The sequence below is a fragment of the Podarcis liolepis genome (assembly GCF_965112155.1).
Source record: "Podarcis liolepis genome assembly, chromosome: 8".
Taxonomy (NCBI): Eukaryota; Metazoa; Chordata; class Lepidosauria; order Squamata; family Lacertidae; genus Podarcis; species Podarcis liolepis.
Genome location: NC_139560.1, coordinates 62,232,236 through 62,242,575, shown reverse-complemented (window position 1 = coordinate 62,242,575; position 10,340 = coordinate 62,232,236). Strand labels below are relative to the sequence as shown.

Below are 10,340 nucleotides of genomic sequence, written 5' to 3'. Positions count from 1 at the left end.
TTTATACAACACTGAAAATACTGAACCCTAGGTGCAGAAACACATCTTGGATTTGAATGTGGTATATGACTACAGTATGCACAAATTAGCATTCTTTAATGCCTTGCATAAAAATGTTATTCTTCCTTTTTGCCCCTTCAAACCCAAAGTGTCACCTGGAAGAAAAAACAGGAGAAAAATATATATAATTTCCTGGGGTTCCCCCCCCCCCCCCATGGCATTCCCATCTCTAGTTAGAATAAATTTTGAGGAGGATGTGATCAACGGCTACTAACCATGATGGCTGTGTTTTACCTCCACTGCAAGGGGATTAATGTCTGTTTCTGGTGGTTCAGGGTATATATAAATTTATTCAGGTAGGTAGCCGTGTTGGTCTGACGCAGTCAAAATAATAAAAAAATTGTCCAGTAGCACCTTAGAGACCAAGTTTTTTCTGGGTATAAGTTTTCGTGTGCATGCATCCGAAGAAGTGTGCATGCACACGAAAACTTATACCCAGAGCAAACTTAGTTGGTTTCTAAGGTGCTACTGGAAATTTTTTAAATAAATTTATTGATACTGCACCCTCAATGTTCATTGTAGAAGTGGGTTCTCTCTTAGGAAAGTTCAGGGAGAACAAAGTCCAACACATTATTGACTTAACTTAAAGCTTCACAGTGTGTCAGCCTTGCAAATACTAGCATTTGTATAGGACATGTAAACTACTGGTTTATTTGATTATTATTTGTCTGTGACATTTATATAGCCCCCTGGTCAGGCTTACAACAAAATATTGGACACAATCTAGCTAAAGATAAGCGCTTTCAAGACCCATTAATTTGAATGTGTGAGTTAAACATACTTATCTCCCATTCAGTTCAATGGGACTTACAAGTCCTTAATATTAGCGGGATCAGGCCGAATGTAATTAAAAAGTAATATTTGAAAATTTTGGTCCTAAAATGTCTTAAAATAAAAACCTTTTACTATTTTTTTGTGGTAACTTCATATTTCTCCCCTTCCTTGTGATTTTCTAGGTGCAGCAGTAGCTGGAATTTTCAGAGTTGCTGGAAAAAGCATGGCTCCTTTACAAGCACTGGTGTTTGGAATTGGCCAGACTGTACTGACACTAATTATATCCTTCTCGAGAATTCTTGCTACACTTTGAAACCTCTGTGAAAACTTGGTTTCTAAAAGGAAATGGTCTGCAGTGAAGCTTCCCAGAAGTTGTTCCAGTAGCTGCTGGATTTGAATTGCAAGGAGAAATATTTGGTATGTAGACTTCAAACCTAGAGGTTCCGCCCTTTTAGAAAGGAGTTCCCTCTAGAGTCCAAAAATGACACATTACTGCACTGCACCTAATGTGCCTCTGTCACAGGCAAGGTGTGATCAATTTAGGAGAAGCTGCAAGATAAAGCACCTTGTGAAGCTGCTAATCGGGCAAATGGTGATGTGATCATTGTTTGTAACAGTATTGGGGAAAATACACGGGCATTTCTGAAGAATGGATCATAAATGTGCCAAATGCAAAGTTGATTTGTTTTTGTTTTTTAAAAAATATTGATAGTGTGACCATTTAAATGTGTAGTGTTTGAGTGCAGCAAACATAGTTCAAAAAAATTTCAGGTTATACCAACAAGGCACTTGTTTATTATTGTAATAACTAACTCCATCTCAATGCAGAAATTTATCAAGCCTGTGGAGAAGAAAGCTGCTTGAGTATTTAATTTATTAGCATTGCCGGGATTTAGTGACTGAAACAACAGTCTGGTAAGGACATGAATGTGATTGATCCAATATAGGAGCTCCTTATGAAAAGATTTAATTAGGATATGTCACATTCACTAAAAGCAGCCTTTCAGTAACATTATGTTATGCTTTTGCTATTTTATCAAGTTATGGTATGTCCCAAATTCATGGTTACAGATTGGAACAAAGGCTGTATGGGTCAGATGTCTAAAAAAGGTTACAAAAGGAATCCTACATTATTCCGAAAATATATTTGCTTTGACCTTGATTGTTGAAACATTCAGTAATGCTATTTTAAGACCAGGAAGAGCCACAAGTCTTGAAAAGTATGTGTTTACAGTATGGTCTAATCTAAAGTAAGTCAAAGATAGATGGGGAAATAATGCAGTTTTTCTATGTGATTATGCCAGGATTCTGAACAAATGTTTATTCTAGTAGATTATCAGTATCAAAAGGGAGAGAATTAAAAATCTTCCTATTTCCCAACCTTGAGATAATTTGGGGGTGATTATATGTGACTTTCATATGCTTAGCTTCCAGTAGACCTGTTCTGTGTGTGTTGTTTTAGCAAGAGCAGCAGCAGTGGTGTGACTGTAATGTCTTTACTGAAACATGTTATAAAGTGAATAGAGAGAAACTACAAGGCACTATCTAAATGTAAGTATTGGGAAGGAGTGAATTAATTGTATCTTTGGGCTGATTCACACACTGTCCTTTCAGTGAGTATGCACATGTAATCAGCATGCACAAACATGCCTGTATTAGGAGCTGAAAGAGGGAGCAGGCTCCCTACTTCCGGAAACCAGTGCAGGTGGCAGTGGCTGGAGAACCCAATTCTGCATTTACCAGAAATTGCTAGATGTTGTCGCTGCTCAATCACTGCACCTTTTTCAACACCACCTCGGTCACTCTGCTGCTGGTGCTCTTCTTTAAGTAGAGTGGCAGTAGCCAAGAATCCCTTTGCTGGGAACTTGGGAAAAACAAGGCATATGCAGTAAGAGAGGACGACTTTAGCTGACATTGCCTTTTCTACTACTTTTGGCTGCTCTAATACAGGTGTTGTAGGGCTTGATTCTATGTATTCCTTCACTCAGAGTGCAATGTGTGAATTAGCCCTTAGTTTTCTGTTCAAAATTGGCAGTCTATACATGTCTCTACCTTCCTTCTGGGTGTATGACCACAGGTTGTCATGACAGCAGAAGTTAATGCCTACAGAAATCATAACTGCAGCAATAACACTTTGACAGCACAGTGCTTTGTTCCACAACCTTTCTAAATATTGTGGCAAAATCACAATTTGTAGTTGTATATACTAATAAATTATCACTAGAGGCTATTTTGCCTACTTTGGTCTAGAGATAACACTTAAGACATTCATTATTATTATGTCTTCATTCTTATAGTTGTAGTGATAGGCTGCTATCCTACAAGGACCTATGTATAACTGGAGCTTCTTCACGGTTGTGTTATTGCAGACTTTTGTTTGCCATACCGAAAGATGGAAGCTTTGTGCTCACCCAAGACTCTAAATCAAAGTCATAGGGGAAAGGAAATAGCATTAATACTAGGAGGTATTTAAAGAAACATTGATATATTTTGTTCTTTGTTTCAGGTAATTTAATTTAAATGCCAAGGCACATTCTAAACCTACACTAGTATAAAATGCTATTTTAATTTATAGTGCCTTGAGTATATGTTAGAAGGGATTTTCTAGTCCATTGTCAACTTACTCCTGTTTTGTCTCTGCCATTAGCTTGCATTTTATGATAGCTTGTGGTAGTGGTGTTAAAATGAATAATAGGGGAAAAAACTTGGAGAAATCACTAGTGCTACCTGCCCCAGTTCAAGTCAATGCAGAAAAGTTTTTGTTTTTTAATTATAATTTTTATTGACTTAAATATTAAGCACTGTATCTTCAAGCCTTTGGAGTTATAAAACTCCATATTGGTTTCATATTTTATTGAGCATCAGAACATGCTGTATGTGATACTGTTGTGAATGTTGTATGTGAAGTTGTCTGATGTCTAGTGTTTTGTGTAGTGGTGTAATGAAGCTGCAAAGCAAACACTTCTCAGGCCCCAGTACTGAAGTAGTTATGAAGACTATATATGTAAATTTCTAAGTCGATTGACTTTAGGGCTATATGAAGAAATGTATTTCTGTACTGGAGGCTCAGATGCTTCCTATGTTGTTTGTGGTTGCCTCATTCTGACAAAACTTACACTTTTCATGAGAAACAAATCCCATCAGTATTAAGGTTAGGTTAGGAATAACTTAAAGGCTAGATATGCACTTTGTTAAATATTGCAACACGTTCATTGGGCAGCAACAATACAGCAGGTTCTGAGTGGCCATCTAGAAAAGGGTCTGCCCAGAACCGCTTTGTAACAGGAAGCAATCTTGGATCATGACTCGTTGAACTCAGCTAATGAGTTGTGTTTTACGGTAGATCAATGTATAAAATGACTCTTTTTCTATCAAAAATGGTAAATAAAATCTTCTCTTTCAGTCTCTGTTTGGTAATGAATACTAAAAGGATGTGCTTTAGCCAAGGATAAGTATGGCACTATGCCTTTGAATAGAATACATAACATTTGTATTTTGAAGCGATTGCAGAGTTAGTTGTTTATTGCATTTTAAAACCAATTTATATTTTAAAAAAACAATGAAATAACAAATGAAAGTTTCTGATAGCAATATTCTGTATTCGGTTTTGAAAGTAATGTGTAAGTGTAATGTTACTAGGGCCATTTTTTCATATGCTAAAAAGGGTGGGTTTCTTCTTTCATGCAAGTTTAGAGTGGTGTGCTTTACTTAAGGGTGAAATGCCCTTTGTATGAATAGAATTAAAATAATACCTTCAGCTGCTACAGGAAATGAAGGAAATCTACACCAATATTCAAAAATTTATCTGAGGAAGTGATTGAACATTCTACTTAGAAGCATTCTAAAAAGAATCCAGTGTAAAGCTTATGCAACACCAGTATTTGACCATGAACTGAATTACTGTTTGAGAGCAGTTGAAAATTTCATTGTTGTTTTTTTAATTCCAGATAATCTGCAGGTTTTTTTTTATTTTTAAGGCAGCTTAAGTTTCATGAACTGATCTCTTAACATATTTAGCAATGACATTTTAGAAAACTTTTCATTATTCAAAACCACAGGTAACATTATGTTGGCTTAATTTATTAACATATGGACCAAAGAGGTGGTTAAGTATTCATTGTATTTATCTGTAATATAGCATTTTAAATATATTTTTCTTGATTAAATCTGAGGAAAGCAGTAGTGTTTCCTCTTCAGTTTTGCACTTTGCTATATTTTGTTTCAGTATGATAAACTTATTTTTACTTGAAGCTTGCATATTTTTGTTGTATTGTAGTATAACCAAGCAATCAGCTCTCAGCATAATTAAATGGATTTTTAAAATTAGTCATGTTTGAAGTTTATTATCCATTTGCATGGATAAGTCAATTTTCTTAAGCCTCCCCCCCCATACGTTTAAGCCTAATATTTTAAGGCATTGTTTTTAAGCATTTTATCCAAATTCTTGCATAATTGCACACAATGGGTTACATCCAGACTTAGTTATGCTTAGAGTAGACACGTTGATTTCAACCCTATAGCAAATAAGAGAAATATGGATCCAGATCCAACAAGCACATACAACTTCTCCTCCTCAAAAATATGATGCTACTTCAGGCCTCATGTTTACTGCTACTGTGGGTAGTTGAGAGATTTTGAAGCCTCAATGCTATATGGTTCTTTCCTTATGAGCTTGACTAGATTGCAGCCTTAGAACTGCATGTTCTGTACTTGTGCTCCCGATCAAACATGAGACACAAACTAGTTCTGAAAAAAATGCTTCGTAGAACTCCAGGTTTTCCAAACTAGCACTCAGTTGTGACTGAAGGTGCAGAGACAATGAATAGGGGCCACAATATTGGAAAAAATGGCTTTTTGTATGGCTCCTGAGGCAAGTGCATTCCTCTTCCATTCAGATTAATGAAGGTGAACAAGTGAAGAGGTAACAAGCAAAAAATATGTGAAATAGTTAATTTTCTGTCTACTACAAAAGCTGGAGATATAAGAATGTGGGGCAAGCTGGAGAAAGCTCCCAACATATAACAAACTGCAGGTTTTCTTCCTTATTCTATGCAAATCAGATTGGTACATTTACTTCAAAGATTTGTGAGAGAAAAGTGTCCGGACACATTTGAGAAACCACCACATAGGTTTGATGAACACAGTTTAAAGTTAAAACTTATTTTAAGTTAATATAAAATTATTGAAGTTTGAAATGGGGACATTACCTGTCTGAGGCCAACTCTTTTATTTTGAGTTTTTGCTAAGATGTTTCTAAAGTGATCATTGGCAATGCTGAAGGCATTCTGGATCATATGTCTGGCAATTGCTACTAAATGTTTTCAAATACGGCTTTCTTCTGTAGTTTGTGCCCTTTCGTTTACAAGAGCATGAATCTGCCACTTTGCTCCATGATGCTTATGAACAATTCTCTTCTCAGACCCTTAAATTTGCCTAATAGGAGGAGAAGTGCTTGTCTTGGAGAGAAAGGAATGAAAACCTTGTAGCTTTCTCTGAGAGGTTCTAAATGATCCCAGAAAATGTTGGTCAGGTGCATCGTAGACACCTGTTCAATTCCATATGGCACTGAAAATTATAGGCTAATCATATAGCCTCTGCACATGAAATGACATTCTGGTTATAAGCTGCTTTAAAATCCTCCCTGCTCTGTATGTGATTGCTCAACACAATGATCAAGTGAATTTTTTCCCCACACAACTGCAATAAATGTTTGCAGTGTGAGGAGAAAATACCATTCTGTGCATTATAAGCTGCTGAGTTAGTGATTCAGTCATGGAGGAAAAATGTTTGTTCATATAAAATTTCTGTATTTCCCTTCATCTGAAAATCACAGGGCAGTTTACAATATAAAAACACAAAAAGTATTGTAACAAACAAAAACAGTAACCCCACTCCCCCAAAGTTTTAAAGGCCATAGATTGTTTAGTTAGCCAAAGGCCTGGGAGAAGAGGAATGTTTTTGCTTGGTGCCTAAAGATATGTAATGAAGGTACCAGGTGAGCCAGGCGTCGGCAAATTTATTTAGCCGCGGGCCAGTCCACTGTCCCTCAGACCTTGTGGCAGGCCAGAGAAGCGGCATGGGGGGGAGCTGGAAAAAGAGGCGAGGGGGGCAAGTAGTCCTCCTCCCCAGCCATTGCGCTTACCTTCCCAGACCCGTGATCTGAGCACCCCTGGCCCTTTCCCCCTCTCCCAGGAAGGGGAAGCAGGAGCCCTTCCCCGGCACTTTGGCCTCGATGACTCTCGCCGGGTGCTGCCTCTGACAGCAGGCTGTGCTCAGGTACACTGGGAGTTGGCCCTCCAGTCTGGGACGCCCAGCTGCCCTCCAGTTCCACCTCTTCACTGCGCCCCCAGCCCATCCCGCAGGGCTGGAGCTCACCGGGCGGTGCACTTGTAGTGCGGCGGCGGCTCCTCACGTTCTTTCCCCAGAGCTCCCACAGGCAGGGTGGTGGCCATAGCCTGGTAGCCCTCGGCGGGCCGCAGGGCAAGTCCATAGCTGTTGTGGGGGGGTGGGAATGTGCAGGGGGAAATGGTGGTGCATAAAAAAATGAACAATCCCCACGGCCCACTCTGATCCACAGACCGTCTGTGGGCCAGATCCTGAAGGCAATTGGGCCGGATCCAGCCTGTGGACCTTAGTTTGCAAACCCCTGAGGTAAGCCTCCCAGGGAACAGCATTCCACAAGTGGGGAGCCACTGCAGAAAAGGCCCATTCTTGAATTGCTACCCTCTAGACCTCTCATGAATGAGGCACACAAGGAAGGGCCTTGAATGATAATCGCAGGGTTGGGGTTGGTTCATAAGAGGAGAGGTGATCCTTGAGATACTGTGGTCCTGAGCTTTATAGGTCAAAACCAGCACTTTGAATTGGGCTAGGAAACTAATTGGCAGCCGGTGTAGTTGGGCCAGGAATTGCGGTATATGCTCAAATCATGTTGCCATAGTGAGCAACCTGGCCGCTGAATTCTGCACCAGCTGATGTTTCCAAACCATCATTAGAGGCAGTCCCAAGTATAACACATGGCAGTAATCTAACCTAGAAGTTACCAGAGCATTGAGGATAGTAGTTAGGCTATCCCTGTCCATATAAGGGCATGGCTGGACCACCTGCCGTAGCTGATGGAAAGTACTCTGATCAAAGCTGGTTTTGGGGAAAATGTATCAAAGCACAGCATTGCTTAATCGGCTACAGGATAGATAAGGATTGTGGGCAATGTGGCTTCAAAAACTAGCAGTAGGAGCACACTTGATGCAGAATAAACAGTAATGTGTGTGCACAGCCTTAGTCTTTATTTAACTGACATCTTGCACTAGCAAGTTGACAAATGAACAATATGTAAGTTTGGGGAAGGCAAATATGTTGCACATACAGCTGTTTTATATCCCTGCATCACTTCTGTGTAGAAATGGCATTGGGAGTGTGTGTGCTTTACATGCCACAAGATACTTAAGCCTTGGTCACTTATGCTGAACACATTTTGATATAAGGAAGTGATATTTCTTTAAGACATTGTTCTGTCAAGTAAGCATCAGTCTGTTAGCTGTATATTTGGAGAGCCTCAAGGAAACGTGGAAATTCCTATTTGTCATTTACAATTTGTTTGCAGCATGTGGCCCAACTAAAGAGGCTGCTTCTAATTTGCTTTACCTGTTTCTCCCCCCCCCCCCCGGGCAAAAAATGAGCGCACAAAAAACAGAGTGTGACTTCTGGGGTAACGGTTAAAATAATAATCTGTGTGTCTAGGAATAGTGAAACGAATGAGGATGTTTCCCTTTCTTCTGCTCCAACTGGAAAAACATACATGAATGAAACTTCATTTGCATTTGTAAAACACAGATAAAATAGTGTGGGTCTGATCCAATGGAAGGAGCTGTTTCCTTCATTGAAATGAATGGGTGTGCTGGTGTGTACTGAAGTGCATGCAGTATGTGGCTTTTATGCTTGTTTGCCCAGGTGAGAATTGTGGAGTCAGACCAAAAGGTAAGAACTCTTGAAATGGGAAGGAACATTTTTAAATTATAAGTTCATATTCTGTAGAATATTATATTGTACAAAGGTAATGTTTTCATTATCCTTTTAAGATATATGCTGCCTAATGTGTTGTCGTATATTGCATGTTTTATATAATAGTTTAGCTCTAAAGAAAAAGGGATAAAACGTTTTTGTGTATAATATGTTGTAAATGTATATTTTTTTATAAAAGCAGCTTTTTAAATTTCTCAGTCTGTACAAACTACCATGTAAATAATTTCCTGTAAATAACTTCTTGAACAATAAATGTTTTCCATTGAAATGTTTCCTTTTTTTACTTTGAAGGAACTGCTTTGGTATTTTCCATTATGATAGGCAGGATTCACCCAAGGAGACCCATCAGCAGAAGCCCTGTGCAAGGACTTCGCTTGCACTATGGAACACCCCCCCCCCCAAGCTCACTCCCTGAAATTGATTGGGGGGGGTGGAGAACCCACCCCACCCCCAAGCAATATGCACACCATACATTTAAATCAACCCCCCAGAAGAATCTGGGAATAGTAATTTACCCCTTCTAGTGGTATAGTTCCTATCACCCGTAACAAACTAGTTCCCAGGATTTGGAAGTGTGTAATTTAAATGTATAGTGTGCCAGGTGACCTAAAGCTGCTTTTCTTGAAAAATCTTATAGTATTACACATTAAATTCTTTTAACTTCATTTAAACACAGTTCTAATAATTGGTGCTCAAGGGGAGTTCATATTACACCTTAATAATCTATGCAATGAATAATAAAAATAGCCAAGGACAATTCACATACAAAAGAACAAAAGGATGTGTCATCTTCCCAAAAAGTCTTTGCCTGCTACCTAAACGTTTCCAGCAAGGGCCTCAGCTCTGAGGGAAATGTTCCATAAAGCAGGTACCATGACACAAAATCTCAGCCCATGTCTTGGCCAGTCCATTATTTGATTGTTAGCTGATCTAGGACCATTATCGCAGTGGGGATATACTGGCTCTTTCTTTCCATGCAGAGTTCATTCAATATATCACATGGTTCCAAAAAAATTGTACAGACCAAATTCCCAGTTTTACATCGACTTCTGGAACAAAACGGCCATTTGTGAGTGGCACTGATTTGATAGTGGTTCAAAATAGGGGAAAAACAAGAAGATGGAGCAGATTTGTTCTCTATTCAGAAGGCAAGATTAAAAGTAAAGGGTGGAAATAGCATAGAAGCAGATTGTGATAAAATTTTGAGATAAAGGCCCACTGTCAAGCAGTTCCTCCTGTTCGGAATACAGTGGTACCTCTGGTTGCAAACTTAATTTGTTCCGGAGGTCCGTTCTTAAGCTGAAACCGTTCTTATCCTGAGGTGTGCTTTCACTAATGGGGGCTCCCGCTGCACGCACACCTCTGCCGCTCAATTTCCATTCGCATCCTGGGGCAAAGTTCACAACAAGGAGCAGCTACTTCTGGGTTAGTGGAGTTCGTAACCATAAGTGTTTGTAACCAGAGGTACCACTGTAGTCTATGGT

At 39.2% G+C, this 10,340-nt stretch overlaps 1 protein-coding gene across 4 annotated transcripts in view; it reads left to right on the top strand.

Annotated features, from left to right (window-relative positions):
* The window catches only part of TMEM170B (transmembrane protein 170B), a 31,292-nt gene that overhangs the window by 7,022 nt on the left and 13,930 nt on the right, over positions 1–10,340 (top strand). For 3 of the 4 annotated variants that reach the window (XR_014529638.1, XR_014529639.1, XR_014529640.1), the window contains exon 3: positions 1,017–1,251. Coding sequence is in view for 1 of the 4 variants with exons in the window: in XM_083519763.1 (XP_083375889.1) it covers positions 1,017–1,147 (131 nt within the window). In the remaining 3 variants the exon portion in view is untranslated. Of the gene's footprint in view, positions 1–1,016; positions 9,125–10,340 lie in introns of those variants that run through there. The other variant, XM_083519763.1, reaches the window with a different exon arrangement.